The sequence below is a fragment of the Chiloscyllium plagiosum genome, unplaced genomic scaffold (genome assembly GCF_037043375.1).
Source record: "Chiloscyllium plagiosum isolate Xiang-an unplaced genomic scaffold, Cpla_swu_hap1 HiC_scaffold_36, whole genome shotgun sequence".
Taxonomy (NCBI): domain Eukaryota; kingdom Metazoa; phylum Chordata; class Chondrichthyes; order Orectolobiformes; family Hemiscylliidae; genus Chiloscyllium; species Chiloscyllium plagiosum.
Window position 1 is genome coordinate 1,097,668 of NW_028270174.1, and position 16,043 is coordinate 1,113,710.

At 42.9% G+C, this 16,043-nt stretch overlaps 1 protein-coding gene across 2 annotated transcripts in view; it reads right to left on the bottom strand.

Moving 5' to 3' along the window:
• cplx1 (complexin 1) overlaps positions 1–16,043 on the bottom strand; it is a 382,061-nt gene that overhangs the window by 290,826 nt on the left and 75,192 nt on the right. For both annotated transcript variants that reach the window (XM_087979842.1, XM_087979841.1), the window contains exon 2: positions 13,126–13,237. In XM_087979842.1, coding sequence (XP_087835968.1) covers positions 13,126–13,156 — 31 coding nt within the window. In that variant the 5' untranslated portion in view covers positions 13,157–13,237. The remainder of the gene's footprint in view (positions 1–13,125; positions 13,238–16,043) is intronic.

Consider the following 16,043-nt stretch of genomic DNA (forward strand, 5'->3'; position numbering starts at 1 on the left):
ACTCCATTTTCAAGGAACTATGCACTAGCCTCTGTAGGAGGCTTTGTTTGGCAACACTCCCCAGGGCCCTACCATTAACTGAATATGCCTTGCCCTGGTTTGCCTCACCAAAATGCAACACCTCACATTTATCTAAATTAAACTCCATCTGCAACTCCTTGGTCCAAAGGCCCCCATCTGATCAAGGTCCCATTGTACTCTAAGTTAATCTTCGTCACTGTGCACGACGCCACCTATTTTGGTGACATCTGCAAACTTACTAACCATGTCTCCTAAATTCACAGCCAAATAATTTATATAAATGATGGAAAGCAGTGGACCCAGCACTGATCCTTGTGGCACAGCACTGGTCATTGGCCTGTAGGCTGAAAAGCAACCCTCCACCACCACCCTCTGTCTCCTATTTTCAAGCCAATTTTTTTTTATCCATTTGGCTAGCTCCCAGAATCCCATGCGATCTAATCTTGCAAACCAGCCTATCATGAGGAACAGTCTTCAAAACTCCAGCAGATACAAGCTAAGCCTGTCCAATCTTTCCTCATATGACAACCCAGCTATTCCAAGTATTAGTCTGGTACACTTTCTCTGAACTATCTCCAAGGCACTTCCATCCTTCCCTAAATAAGGAGGCCTGTACTGTGCATAGCACTCCAAGTGTGGACTCACCAGTGTCCTGTACAACTGAAGTATAATCTCCCTGCTTTTGTATTCAAATCCCCTTTCAATAAACAATAACATTCAATTACATTTTCTAATTATTTGCAGACCTTGTTAAAAACAATGCATAACTGTAAGTTTAGATTATATTTTGTGTTAAGAGGGGGAAGAAATAGTCATTTTTAGAGTTCCGTTTGTGTGTTTGGGGAGGTAGTGCCCAGGACTCTGAAGAATTGCTCTGTTTAAATGGATTTAAATGAGGTTTGACTTGAAGAGTTTGGAGGTTGAAATTCAGTGCATTCAAAATCCATACTGTTGCCTTGAAGCAGGACACCAGACATAGAAAGAAACAGACAATTGCGAAGTCAGTCATCTTGTGTGTGTGCACTATGTCAGACAGTGAAGGACTGTTGGACTCTGGGTTTAGGGAATGCACGGCATTTCTCTCAAATTAAAGTGAGTTTAGTTTGTAATTTGCTTTAGATGTCTCAAGGAAAGATGAGGGGAAAAAGTGACTGCACAGAAATTTGCTGAAAGAAAACGGGTTGCAGCTGTACCAGCCTGAGTCTGAATAATGAGCCGTGGGGAATAATAATTCTTCATTAAGGTTTGGATGTCTCTGAGGATATTGCTGGGATAGAAGGAATATAGTTTATATTTGAATCTGGTTCTGATGTTTATTTTGTCTAGTTTAAAATAATGTAGACTTTTTTGTTTAATAAACATTTCTTGTGTTAAAAGTATAGTCTCTTGTAAATGTATTCAGTGCCTCATCCCTACCATAAACAAAAACAAAGTTAAGATCTAACATTCTAGGATACAACTTATCCAGTATTAACATCAGCTGGGATCATAACAAACTGCATAGTAATCTTTCACAATTCATACACTAGGACATAGTGCCCTTTTCACTGTAATTATTTATTAAATACCAAGGGACAATAAATCATTCAATTCATAATTCAAATCCATTTGTATCTTACAGCCCCACGATCTCTTACCAATTACCTCTTATACTTCTTTTTTATTCTTCATGCTAAAATGGACAATTTCCTATTTTCCCACATTACACTCTTTTTGTCACATCTTTGCCCACTCACTGAATCTGTCTGTATTCTTTTGCTGCCTTTCTTGGCCTTCTTCACAACCTGCTTTCTGATCCATCTTTGCCATCGACAAAATTAGCAACCACAACTTCTATCATTTCATCCAAGTCATTTATATAAATTGTAAACAGTTGAACCCCAACACTGATCTTTGAGGCAAACCACACAGTAAACTTACCAATCTGAAAATGATCCATTTATGGCTACTCACTGTGGTCCTGTTAATTCGCCAATTTTCTATCCATGGCAAGATGTTACTTGCTACATCACGAGATTTTATTTTCTGCAATCATCTTTGATGTAGCATCTTATTAAATGCCTTCTTGAAATCTAATTATTTTACATCCATTGGTTCTCCTTTATCCACAGCAGGTTACGTTGTTGAAATACACAGAACAGCTGATTAAACATGATTTTCCTTTCACAAAACCATATTAAATTTTCCTAATTACCTTGAATTTTTCCAAATCCCCTGTTATAATGTCTTTAATAATGGCTTCTAACATTTTTCCAATGATAGATGTTAACTAGCCTGTAGGTTCCTTCTTCTGTATTCCTCCCTTTCAAACAAAGGAATTAAAACTGTGATTTTTCAATCAAATGGAATCTTCACTGAATCTGGGGAATTTTGGAAAATTAAAACCAACACAGTAACTATCTTAATTAAAAGCAAAATCTGAAGTAAACAGAAAGGGCTGAAGAAATACAGCAGGTCCAACAGCGTTTGTTGAACAATAAACAGAGTTAAATTTCGAGTTCAGAATGACTCTTCTTTGAAGCATTAACTATCTTCCTAGCCACTCTCTTTTAAGATGACATCTATCAGAACCTGGGGTCTTCTCAGCCTGCAGTTCCAACAATTTGTTCAGTACCACTTTACTGGTGATTGCAATTTTCTTGAGTTCCCCCCATCTCCCATTTTCTCATTTACAATTCTTCCTGGGATTTTTTGTATCCTCTATAGTTCAATTAATCCTGGAATTCCTTCCCTAACAACATTCGAGATCAGCCTACATCAAATGGACTGCAATGGTTCAAGAAGGCAGCTCACCACCACCTTCTCAAGGACAACAAAATATGGACAATAAGTGTTAGTCCAGCCCAGCAACACTTTCATCCTTCCATGAATAAGAAAAAAAATTATCGGTTAATTGTCATTTGATTTTTCTTCTGGCAGTTGCTCCAATTCCACAAATCCTTTCAATAGCTGTGTCAAGTTGCAAAGTTCAAAATAAATGGTGTGGCAGGTGTTGAAAGATTTTTCTCAGACTACAGAACTTCATATATCAGTCACTCCAATGCATGTTAGCATTTACAGATAGTCTTCCAGGAATACTTTGGGGTGGCCTCTTCTCGAGTGCAGTTTTGGTTGTCCTGTTATAGGAAGGATATTATTAAACTGGAGATATTTCAAAAAAGATTTATCAGAATGTTACCAGGAATGGAAGATTTGAGATTGAAAAAAAAGACTGTAAAAGGCTGGGACTTTTTACAGTGGATCATAGGAGGTTCCGGGGTGACCTTATAGAGATTTATAAAATAATGAGTGGCATAGATAAGGTGAATGGCAAGGGTTTTTTTCCCTAGGGTGAGGAAGTTCAAAACTAGAGGAGCATATTTTTAAGATGAGAGGAGAAAGATTTAAAAAGGATATGAGAGGCAACTTTCTTTACACAGAGAGTGGTTTGTGTGTGGAATTAACTTCCAGAGGAAGTGGTGATGCGGGTACAGTTACAAAGTTTAGTAGACATTTGGATACGTACATGAGAAGGAAGGGTTTGGAGGGATATGTGCCAAGTGCAGGAAAGTGGGACTAGTTTAGTTTGGGAACATGGTCGGCATGGACTGTTTCCATGATGTATGCCTCTATGACTCCATGACTGACTCGGGGAAAATGAAAGATCATATAGAACAGGGTCAAATACTGAAAGGGAGCAGAGGAGGAGCAGATGAGCCAATTGGAGGTTGTATCCACGTGAACCTCAGAGAGGGACACAGGTTGGAATTTAGTACCCTCTCTCATGGTGACTAGAGGGCTCTTTAATCAGGGGAGTGGGTGTTGTGTGAAGTGTCCACTGCCTTCCTCGATTGCTGGATAAATCGATGGTGACCAGGTTTGTGGACAGTCTTTCTACCCCACCAGCAATTGAGTTCATTAAGTATGCAAATGATACCTGTTTAAGGGCCTTATACCATCTGCTGAAGGTATAAAGCCAGTACAGAGGGGCCATGTGGACACCTAGAAAAGTAAGTATTGCCTGTAGGTTCCTGGGGTGTTGGAGGGGAGGCTCCCATATTCAAAGGTATTCAGTGATTGAGGAATCCGACTGAGAGTTGCCCTCACTTCCCAGGAGGTGGGGATTTTAACCCCAGGGTCCTTGATCTTGAGAAAGGCCTGCCACTGTTGATTTCATAGACACCTTAATTTGATAGACCTTCCCAAAAAGAAGCAACATGGCCTTTCCAACTGACAGGCAAGACCGCCATCAGCTCCATTAAATGTTGCCAATGTGTGAGGAGTCTGAAATCAGGATGCGTCCTGCCACCTCCTGCAAACACAAGTACAATCTCAGCACAGGGCCAGGATCACATTGCCAGTGGCTGTCAAGATCACTGTTGTGATAAATGATTGTATGCTTAGCTCCTTCCAGGTTGGTGCTGTAGATATGTAAAGCATCTCACAGTGTTTTTGTTCACTGTTGTATAAAGAAAGTTATTGACATTTTCTACTCATGCCAGGAGACAGAGATGTTGTAAGTCTGCAGTTTAATTACAATTGCAGTCACCCAGAGTGCATGGTACCACTGTGTGCTGTGAACTGTCTTTGTGGGTGCTACAACTGAGCTCTACATCAGAACCGAAAATGAATCTATTCTTCCCACATCCAACTTTTGAGAGTCATACAGGTCCATGCCTGCTTATCCTGACAGTAATCATGATACTTGCATTCTGCACCACTCCTCTGCATCAATTACATTTGAACTATTATAACTAACCAAAGGATGATTACGATCTGATTATAGCCTCAACTCCACATTCTGATCCATCCCATTTAACTCCCTTATTAGTCAAGAATCTATCTACTCTGCCTTAAAAATACTCAATAACCCTGCCTTCATTGCTCTAAATTAAAAATCATACACCAGGTTATAGTCCCAAGAGGTTTAGCTTCCAAATAAACCTGCTGGACTATAACCTGGTGTTGTGTGATCTTAAACTTTGTCCACTCTAGCCTAACATCAGCACCTCCAAATCATTACTCTCGAATTTCAGACTCATGACCATCTGAGACAAAAAAAATATTTTTATTTCTATCTTAAATCTGCTATTTTCAAACTGAGTTCCCAAGTTCAACTCTCTCCTATAAGGAGAAAACATCTTTTCAGCTGGCCGTTTACTTTTTTAAACTCCAATGGCTGAAGGCCAGGCATATCCACCTCTTCATGGTGACAGGGTAATAGCGTAACAGCACTGCATCTGAGATTCTGGCCACAGGCCTGAACACTTCTGTTTGCTTTCTTCCTTTATTTCTTTTCTTTCAGGGAGAGCGAGCTCAGCACAGAAGAGAGTGAGCCCTTAGAGAACTCCTGACGTGGCAAGTGTGAACCCATAGACAAGAAATGCTGTCAGAGCTTGGCAACTCCGACATTGGTGGGCCTCGAGGTGATGGTGGCAGTAGGGCAGCCTCTGTGGTTAGCGTCAGAATCAGGATGTTGGGCTTCAGCTGCAGCAATGCAGTACTCCTGGTGGATCGAAGGGAGCAGCAGTTGCATTGGCGGGAGTGTGGTGCAGCTGGCAGTGGAGTGGTGAGCCTGGAGCAGGACTCCTGGAATGGACTGTGATGTGGGGGCATTGGTGGGCATGGTGTGGGACTTCTGGAATGGACCAAGATGCGGGAGTGTTGGTGGGACTGGAGCCCCTTGTGGAGACCACCCCCACTCCCCCAATGTTGAGCAGAGTACACCAAGGGTGGAAGTATTCTTGTTTTTAGTTATATTCTCATTACACCATAATATTTCCTGTAACACAAAATGTCACCAGAGCATGGCAATATGTTACACTTCTCACTGTATTTATTTGTTAAATATCAAGTGACAATAAACATTCATTTCATAAGAAAATTGCTCCATCTCAGGAACCGGTTGAGTGAAACTTCTCTGAATATTTTCTAATCCATTTGTGTCCTTTCTTAAATAAGGAGACAAAAACAAAACAAAAACATTTCACTATGATGTCACTAAGATCCTGTACAACTGCAGCAAAACATCATTTTATTTGTAATCCCTTTCCCTTGCAATATATGACAATGCTACATTCCATTTCTTTATGTTCTACCTATACTAACGTTTTGTGATTTGTGGATGCAAGTATGGTTGTAATGTTTAAAGGCCCTTAGATTAGTATATGATTAGGAAATGTTTGGAGGGGTATGGGCCAAGCACAGCCAGCTGGGACGAGTATAGTTTGGGATTATGTTCGGCATGGACTGGTTGGATGAAAAGGTCTGTTTCCATGCTATATGACTTATGTACCACAACACCCAAATCACTTGCAGCTCAGAATTTTGCAAACTCTCTCTATTCAAATAATATGCTACTTTTTCATTTTTCCTGCCAAGTTCGTGTTTACCCATATAATATTCCATTTTCCACTTTTTTGCTCATTCACTGATCATAATTTTATATTTACAAACTCATCATTCCTTTTCCCAACGTACCTTCCTATCCATCTTTGTGTCATCAGCAATTTTAAATGCCATACATTCGCTCCCTTCAGCCAAGCCATTAAGAGAGATATAAATAATTGTGACCCTGGCACAGATCCCTGTCACACTCCACTTGTCACATCTTGGTAATCAAAAAAAGATCCATCAATGTTTCCACTTTGTTTCATGTTAATTAACAAAGCTTTTACCCATGTTAATATGTTATCCCTTAAACCATGAGTTCTTTTTTTTCTGCAAAGCAATCTTTGATGTGGCACATTGTCGACTACCTTCTGAAAATCTAAATACACCACATCAACAAGTGGTCCTTTATCCACGTTGTTTGTTACTTTCTCAAATAACTCCAATCAATTTGTCAGACATGATTCTCCTTTTACAAAACCATGTTGAATTTGCCTGTTGAGATTTTCACTCGAACCTCCTAAATGATAGGTCCCAGCGTTTTCCCTACGACAGGTTTTAAGCGATCCGATCTTGGATTGCTGCTTTCAATCCCTCTCCTTTCTTGAACAGAGAAGTCACATTCACTATTTCCCAATCTGATAGGACCATTTCCACATTCTAGGGAAAGCCAACATATCTACTATCTCAGTAGCCACTTATTTTAAGGCCTTAGGATGAATTCCAACAGGACTTTGGTACTTATCATCTTTCAGTTCTAATCATTTTCTCCATATCCTTTCCCTGGTGATTACAATTGTGTTTAGTTCATCCTTCTCTTCCATCTGCTGAATCATATTTATTTCTGGCACATAATTTATCTCCTCTATTATGAAGACAGATGCAGAATATCTGTTCAATGAATCCAGAATTTCCTTATTTATCTTTATTAGTCTCCAGACCCATTCACTTTCTGTGTTGCACATTCCCAGCATAGAGACCACAAAAGCCAGAAGAGACCACTGGCTTACTGAAACAATGCCTCTGCTCTGGAGGAGCCCCCTAATACTCACTACAACATAAGTCAGAAACAATGGCAGAACATCTTCCAGCAGCTCTTCCAGATGTCACACACTTTCTATTTCAGTGCAAATTAGTTTTAACTCCTGTTAATTGCTCATGATTCTGGACCCCTAGCTGAGATATCCAGCCATTTACCAACCTGGTTAGCATTGGCTGTAAGAAGTTGATAGCTGAAAATGTGTTGCTGGAAAAGCACAGCAGGTCAGGCAGCATCCAAGGAACAGGAGAATCGACGTTTCGGGCATAAGCCCTTCTTCAGGAAGCCCCTTCTTCGGGCTTATGCCCGAAACGTCGATTCCCCTGTTCCTTGGATGCTGCCTGACCTGCTGTGCTTTTCCAGCAACACATTTTCAGCTCTGATCTCCAGCATCTGCAGTCCTCACTTTCTCCTGCAAGAAGTTGATACATTGCTTACAACACACTGAATGGTGTTGGGTAATCATGCATCACAATACACATGTCTGCTTTTGGTGAAATTGAATTTAGGCCCAATTGAGTTTTCATCTAATAATGCTCTGCATTGTCCATCTGTATATCTTAAATTGAAAAAAATAGTGTTTTGAGTAGCAATTTAGATTTCAAGAAAGCTATTATCAAAGTTATGCTGAAGATTTCTTAAGAAGGAAATGATTTGTTTACAGTTCAGTCCATCACGCTCTTCTCTTTCTTATTATATGCAAGTACTAAATTACTGGTTTAGAAAAGATTTACCAGGATGTTGCCAGGGTTGAAAGGTTTGAGCTATAGGGAGAGGCTGACTAGACTAGGGCTGTTTTCCCTGGAGCATTTCAGAATTAGGGGTGACCTTATAGAGGTTTATAAAATCATAAGGGGCATGGATAGAGTAAACAGACAAAGTTAAAAATCAGGCAGCATCTAGGGAACAGGAGAATCGACGTTTCGGGCATTAGCCCTTCTTCAGGAAGAAGGGCTAATGCCCGAAACGTCGATTCTCCTGTTCCCTAGATGCTGCCTGACCTGCTGTGCTTTTCCAGCAACACATTTCCATCTCTGATCTCCAGCATCTGCAGACCTCACTTTCTCCTCAAAGTTAAAAATCACACAACACCAGGTTATAGCTATAAATTCTGTGTTAGGATTGAGCCCTCCACTATCACCTGATGAAGGAGCGACGCTCCGAAAGCTAGTGTACTTCCAATTAAACCTGTTGGACTATAACCTGGTGTTGTGTGATTTTTAACTTTGTACACCCCAGTCCAACACCAGCATCTCCAAATCATATAAACAGACAAGGTCTTTTCCCTAGGGTGGAGGAGTCCAAAACAAGAGGACATAGGTTTAAGATGAGAGGGGAAAGAGATAAAAGAGACCTAAGGGGCAACTTTTTCATGCAGAGGGTGGTGTGTGTATGGAATAAGCTGCCACAGGAAGTGGTGGAGGCTGGTACAATTACAACACTTAACAGGCATCTAGATAGGTAAATGAATAGGAAAGGTTTAGAGGGATATGGGCCAAATGCTGGCAAATGGGACTAGATTAATTTAGGATATCTGGTAAGCATGGACAAGTTGGACCAAAGGGTCTGTTTCCCTGCTGTACATCTCTATGACTCTCTATGACTCTACTGAAGGGGGAGCTGAGAAACATAAAATAAGTTTTATTTATTAACAGATTTATCACTCCCTGCTGCACCATTTAACTATTTCATCACAATTTACGAGCAAAGTTGCATTTATACTGTTTCCCCCAATATATTCCAGATAAATTTGGTTTGATGGATCCGGAAAAAACAAATTTCTCAAAATCCCAAATTGTCCCTTGTCTTCACAGTCTGCTCAGGCACGAAAGATACACAAAAAACACCATCGCACTGATTATATTCTCATGTGTGACTTGTCAATCAGGATCAATGGTCAGAGCCAGAGTATAATCGGAGGTCCAGGAGCCTGCTTAGGGTCAAGGGTTAGGACTGGAGAAGGCTATGCAGTCCATTCGGGGTCAGGGATTAGTGCTGCAGCAGGAAGAATTGAAACCTATATGGCAGAGTTACAGAAAGATAGTCATCAACAAGAGAGCAGAAGACATGCAGTGTGGAAGGTTATCCCATAAGGATTGCACCAAGATTTTTGTCTCTTGAAAATAAAGCATCAATCACCAGCTTGCTAGATCTTTGGATATAGATTGGCTGATGCTGCAGATGCAGTTTAGAATGAACTGGAAGCATAAGAGACAAAGCTGAATGACCTTGACTGTTGATGATAGTTTAATGACTGCAGGGGAATTTATCAGACAGTTAGAACACAGCTCGCTGCAGTTTGGAAACAGTAAATGGGTTTATGCTGAGATTTTTACTGAGAATGGGATGGGGATGAATCATCAAAATCTTTGTAAACACAGACAAATAAGTTCTGTAAATTCATAGGATTTCCTTCAATTTTCTACTATCAGAAAAATACTTCAAAAGACTCAGAGAAAAGGGAATAAACTGCCTTTAACACTGCACTAGAGGGGGCAGCTCTCTCTGTGATTTGTAGACCATACTCATAGTGATAAAGACTATGATTTCAATTGGGAGCAGAACTAGCAATGCTTTGGTACAATTAACCCCTTGTTACTCAAATCAGAGTATCATACATAGAACATTCCTCACTGCTCTTATCACACCCCCTCAATACACGCACACCGTATTACTCACAATACAACATTTGTTACAAAAAATGGGAAGGCGATGACCTAGTGGTATTATTGCTGGACTGTTAATCCAGAGATCCAGTTAATGGTTCTGGGGACCTGGGTTTGAATCCTCCCACAGCAGATGTTGGAATTTGAATTCAATAAAAATTTGGAATTAAGAGTCTAATAAGAACCATTGTCAATTGTCATCTGGTTCACTAATGTCCTTTAGGGAGGGAAACTGCCGACATGTGACTCCAGATCCGCAGCAAGGTGGTTGACCCTAAACTTACAATAAATACCCACATCCTGCGAATGAATAAAAACACTGATGTTATATGGCTTAATACTCACATATTCATATCACTCTCACTATCCCATTTACTACAATTACAATGCATGTTTTTCATTAATATCAAATGATTTGAGTGTGAATATAGGGGAATATGGTTAGTAAGTTTGCAAATGACACAAAAATCGGTGGTGCTGTGGACAGCGAAGAGGGTGATCTCAGGGTACAATGGAACCTTGATCAGACGGGCCAATGGCTGAGAAATGGCAGATGGAGTTTAATTTAGATAAATCTGAGGTGCTGCATTTTGGAAAGACAAATCAGGCAGGTCTTATATAGTTAATGGTAGGGTCCTGGGGAGTGTTACCAAACAAAAAGACCTAGGGGTGCAGCTGCACAGTTCCTTGAAAGTGGGGTCGCAGGTAGACAGAGTAGTGAAAAAGGCATTTGGCGCGTTTGCCTTCATTGGGTCAGTGCATTGAGCATTGGAGTTGGGAGGTCATGTTGTAGCTATACAGGATATTGGAGAGGCCACTTTTAGAATACTGCATTCAGTTCTGGTCTCCTTGATATAGGAAGGATATTGTTAAATCTAGAGCTTGCAGAAACGATTTACAAGAATGTTGCCGGGATTGTAAAGTTTGAATTATAGGGAGAGGTTGAACAGGCTGTGGCCTTTTTTCCCTGGAGCATCAGAGGCTGAGGGATGACCTTATAGAGGTTTATAAAATCCTGAGGGGAATGGATAGGATAAATAGCCAAGATTTATTTCCCACGGTTGGGGAGTCCAAAACTAGAGGGCATAGATTTAAGGTGAGAGGGGAAAAATTACAAAGGACTCGAGGGGTAACTTTTCATAGAGAGGATGGTGCATGCATGGAACGAGCTAACAGAGGAAGTGGTGGAGGTGAGCACAGTTATAATATTTAAAAGGCATATATGGAACAGAAAAAGTGTAGAGGAATATGAGCCAAATGCTGGCAAATGGGATTAGGTCTGATTGGAATGTCTGGTCAATGAAGACAAGTTGGAGTGAGGGTTCTGTTTCTGTGCTGTATGACTCTTTGACTCTATGTCAACAAGGAGTCGACAATATTCTGGCTTGGGTTGAAAAGTTGCAAGTAATTATTATACCACTCAAATGTCAGGCAATGATCATCTACAATAAAATCTGCAACCTGACCATTGCTCCTTGAAATTCTATTGTGTTACTATCACTAATCTCCTAATTTCAACATCATGGGGAATACCATTGACTAGAAATTGATCTGGACTCACCATATAAGGGCAATGATTAAAACAGCAGGTCAAAGGCTAGGATACTGCACTGAGTAGCTCACCTCTTAACTTCCCAAAGCCTGTTCACCATCTAGAAGGCAAAAGGGATGTGATGGAATACTCCCCATTTGCCTAGACGAATGCAGCTCCAACAGCACTCAAGAAGTTTGATACCATTCAGGATAAAGAAATCTGCTTGATCAGTCACTCCACCAAGGAGCTCAGTAGCAGCAGTGTGTACTGTCTACATGTGACCTAGTATAATTACTGATCTTGGTTGCTTGAATTTACTTCAGGAAAAACACCTGACTCTTTTACAACTGGGTTTTATATTGTTCTGTTTAAACAACGGTTGAGTGCTTGTTTTGGAATTAGTTGGGGAGGAAAGCGTGTTAAGGACAAATTGCCCAAGTAATATCAACTGTTTCTGAAGCACCTTAGTGGTAAATTCAGCTTGAAATCTGATTGTTCTTCTCAAAGAGAGCAACTTAAATATCTTCTCAATTTGTATTTCCTGAGCAAGGTGTGTCTGCCAAGACTCCATCAACAGCAGTGCATGATTAGTGACTTGATTCCATGTACAAAACGGCGAGATTGACACACTTCATAAAATACAATGCCTTATCTTTTTTGTCTTCAAGTGCACTTATCCTTGGCCTGAAAGCATTTTGTTTTCTTTTTAAAAAGGGAAGTATGTTTCTTCCTCTTCACCTCAAGTATGAGTGTACGTATTTGCATGTGCATGTTTGGGTAAACATTTGTATTTTCATTTTACAAATTGCATATCTTCAACATTATCGTTAGCTGGGTTTTATTTTATAATAAATTGATAATGTTGCATTTATTGGAGAAAGCTGGTTGATATCCGTTCATTCTAAGCATAACAAAGAGATAGCATATGATTGGCCAAATTGGGGGTTCAGTAAAATATTTTTAAAATTGATGTTGTGTCCATTAGAGCAGTGGGACTAAAGGAAGACAGTGCATTCCCCCTTCTCAGTCATTACACACCTTCGACTCATTAAAATAGCAGGCTGTCACTTGGCTTCATGGATTTGCATTGCCTAACTCAAACAAATAAACTTGAAAGGAATCAACTCTGGTGCTTTTTTTAATCCCTCTTGATTCCTGTAATTTTATATTCATTTATTCATATTTAAAATTATTCTTAATAATTTTGTACAGTACTTTTATGTCAACTGCTTTGTCATAAAATTGCTAATAAAGCTAATGTTTTGTTAAATCTAATTTATTAAATCTTTGCTCTTTTATTTAACAAATTTGTTCTTTTTCTTTCATTTTTAGTCTTTTGCATTCATTGACACTTTCTCAGTTAATGACTAATCACATGACCAGTTCCATTACTGTTGGTCTCCTTCTTTCCCCGCTCTACATGGATTTCTAGCAAAGGCATAGGTAACAGCCGGTTCCCAAGCTGATCCCCATTACTCCTCAGTGGACAGCCTTACCTCCCAGAGCTTGTTTCATAACAAAGTCCATGATCTTCACCGATGGTTTTCTATACCTTCAACTTCGCTGTTACATTCACATTACACAGAACGATCCTTAGAACCTGGAAACCTGAATAAATCACAACAAAACCATTAATATAAACACTTAACAATATTGAAAACCAATAAAGTTTTAGAAAACATTTGGAAGCACAAATGATGGAGCTGTTCTGAAATATTTGAGAACACGACAAATGTTATGTTGCAGTTAGATTAAAGGAAGAGAGAGTCACATACAACAGGAAGGTTTTAACTTGGAGCTTTCACAGAGTTGGGCCCTTGATATCGGCCATAAGTTCATTTTTATTCTTAATCCTAACCTCTATGTCGCTTGACATTCGAGGTCTTCCAGTCTTGTCCCACTCTTTGACTTTATGGTAGTACAGCAAACCTCTTATGAACCAGTCCATATAGGACCAAGAGTATGCTGGCTGATCAAGTATTCACGGTAATCAAGAGGTTCACGGAATTAATGTAAGAACATACTAAGTAATAGAAATGTAATGCAATGTCTACATACATCACTGTTATACTTTGTTTACAATGTAAATCCTTTAAATAATAATGCAACTTTGCCTTAAATAAAACTTACTAGCAGAGATTTTTCTCACTCAAACCCTCAACTCAGGCATCACAGTAGATTGCGGTATTTGAGGAGAAATTGACTCGAAATTAAATCAGTTGTTGATATTTCATGTGGTCATTTGATTCAATAACAAGCATATTCATGTTGAGCTAAAACATAAACCTGCAATAACTGGACAAAATAATACATAGAGCTCACAGGGTCCTCTCCCCACCCCCTCCCCTCAGTGACACTGTCACAGGGTCCTCTCCCCACCCCCTCCCCTCAGTGACACTGTCACAGGGTCCTCTCCCCACCCCCTCCCCTCAGTGACACTGTCACAGGGTCCTCTCCCCTCCCCCTCCCCTCAGTGACACTGTCACAGGGTCCTCTCCCCTCCCCCTCCCCTCAGTGACACTGTCACAGGGTCCTCTCGCCACCCCCTCCTCTCAGTGACACTGTCACAGGGTCCTCTCCTCACCCCCTCCTCTCAGTGACACTGTCACAGGGTCCTCTCCCCTCCCCCTCCTCTCAGTGACACTGTCACAGGGTCCTCACCTCACCCCCTCCCCTCAGTGACACTGTCACAGGGTCCTCACCCCTCCCCCTCCCCTCAGTGACACTGTCACAGGGTCCTCTCCCCTCCCCCTCCCCTCAGTGACACTGTCACAGGGTCCTCTCCCCTCTCCCTCCCCTCAGTGACACTGTCACAGGGTCATCTCCCCTCCCCCTCCCCTCAGTGACACTGTCACAGGGTCCACTCCCCTCCCCCTCCTCTCAGTGACACTGTCACAGGGTCCTCTCCCATCCCCCTCCCCTCAGTGACAATGTCACAGGGTCCACTCCCCTCCCCCTCTCCTCAGTGACACTGCCACAGGGTCCTCTCCCCTCCCCCTCCCCTCAGTGACACTGCCACAGGGTCCTCTCACCTCCCCCTCCCCTCAGTGACGCTGTCACAGGGTCCACTCCCCTCCCCCTCCTCTCAGTGACACTGTCACAGGGTCCTCTCCCCTCCCCCTCCCCTCAGTGACACTGTCACAGGGTCCTCTCCCCTCCCCCTCCCCTCAGTGACACTGTCACAGGGTCCCCTCCCCTCCCCCTCCCCTCAGTGACACTGTCACAGGGTCCCCTCCCCTCCCCCTCCTCTCAGTGACACTGTCACAGGGTCCTCTCCCCTCCCCCTCCCCTCAGTGACACTGTCACAGGGTCCTCTCCCCTCCCCCTCCCCTCAGTGACACTGTCACAGGGTCCTCTCCCCACCCCCTCCCCTCAGTGACACTGTCACAGGGTCCTCTCCCCTCACCCTCCCCTCAGTGACACTGTCACAGGGTCCTCTCTCCCCCCCTCCCCTCAGTGACACTGTCACAGGGTCCTCTCCCCCCCCCTCCCCTCAGTGACATGGACTGTCACAGGGTCCTCTCCCCTCCCCCTCCCCTCAGTGACACTGTCACAGGGTCCACTCCCCTCCCCCTCCCCTCAGTGACACTGTCACAGGGTCCTCTCTCCCCCCTCCCCTCAGTGACACTGTCACAAGGTCCTCTCCCCCCCCTCCCCTCAGTGACATGGACTGTCACAGGGTCCTCTCCCCACCCCCTCCCCTCAGTGACACTGTCACAGGGTCCTCTCCCCTCCCCCTCCCCTCAGTGACACTGTCACAGGGTCCACTCCCCTCCCCCTCCCCTCAGTGACACTGTCACAGGGTCCTCTCTCCCCCCCTCCCCTCAGTGACACTGTCACAGGGTCCTCTCCCCACCTCCTCCCCTCAGTGACACTGTCACAGGGTCCTCTCCTCACCCCCTCCCCTCAGTGACACTGTCACAGGGTCCTCTCCCCTCACCCTCCCCTCAGTGATACTGTCACAGGGTCCTCTCTCCTCCCCCTCCCCACAGTGACACTGTCACAGGGTCCACTCTCCTCCCCCTCCTCTCAGTGACACTGTCACAGGGTCCTTTCACCACCCCCTCCCCACAGTGACACTGTCACAGGGTCCACTCTCCTCCCCCTCCTCTCAGTGACACTGTCACAGGGTCCTCTCCCACCCCCCCTCCCCTCAGTGACATGGACTGTCACAGGGTCCTCTCCCCTCCCCCTCCTCTCAGTGACACTGTCACAGGGTCCTCTCCCCTCCCCCTCCCCTCAGTGACACTGTCACAAGGTCCTCTCCCCCTCTCCCCTCAGTGACATGAACTGTCACAGGGTCCTCTCCCACCCCTTCCCCTCAGTGACACTGTCACAGGGTCCTCTCCCCACCCCCTCTCCTCAGTGACACTGACTGTCACAGGGTCCTCTCCCCACCCCCTCCCCTCAGTGA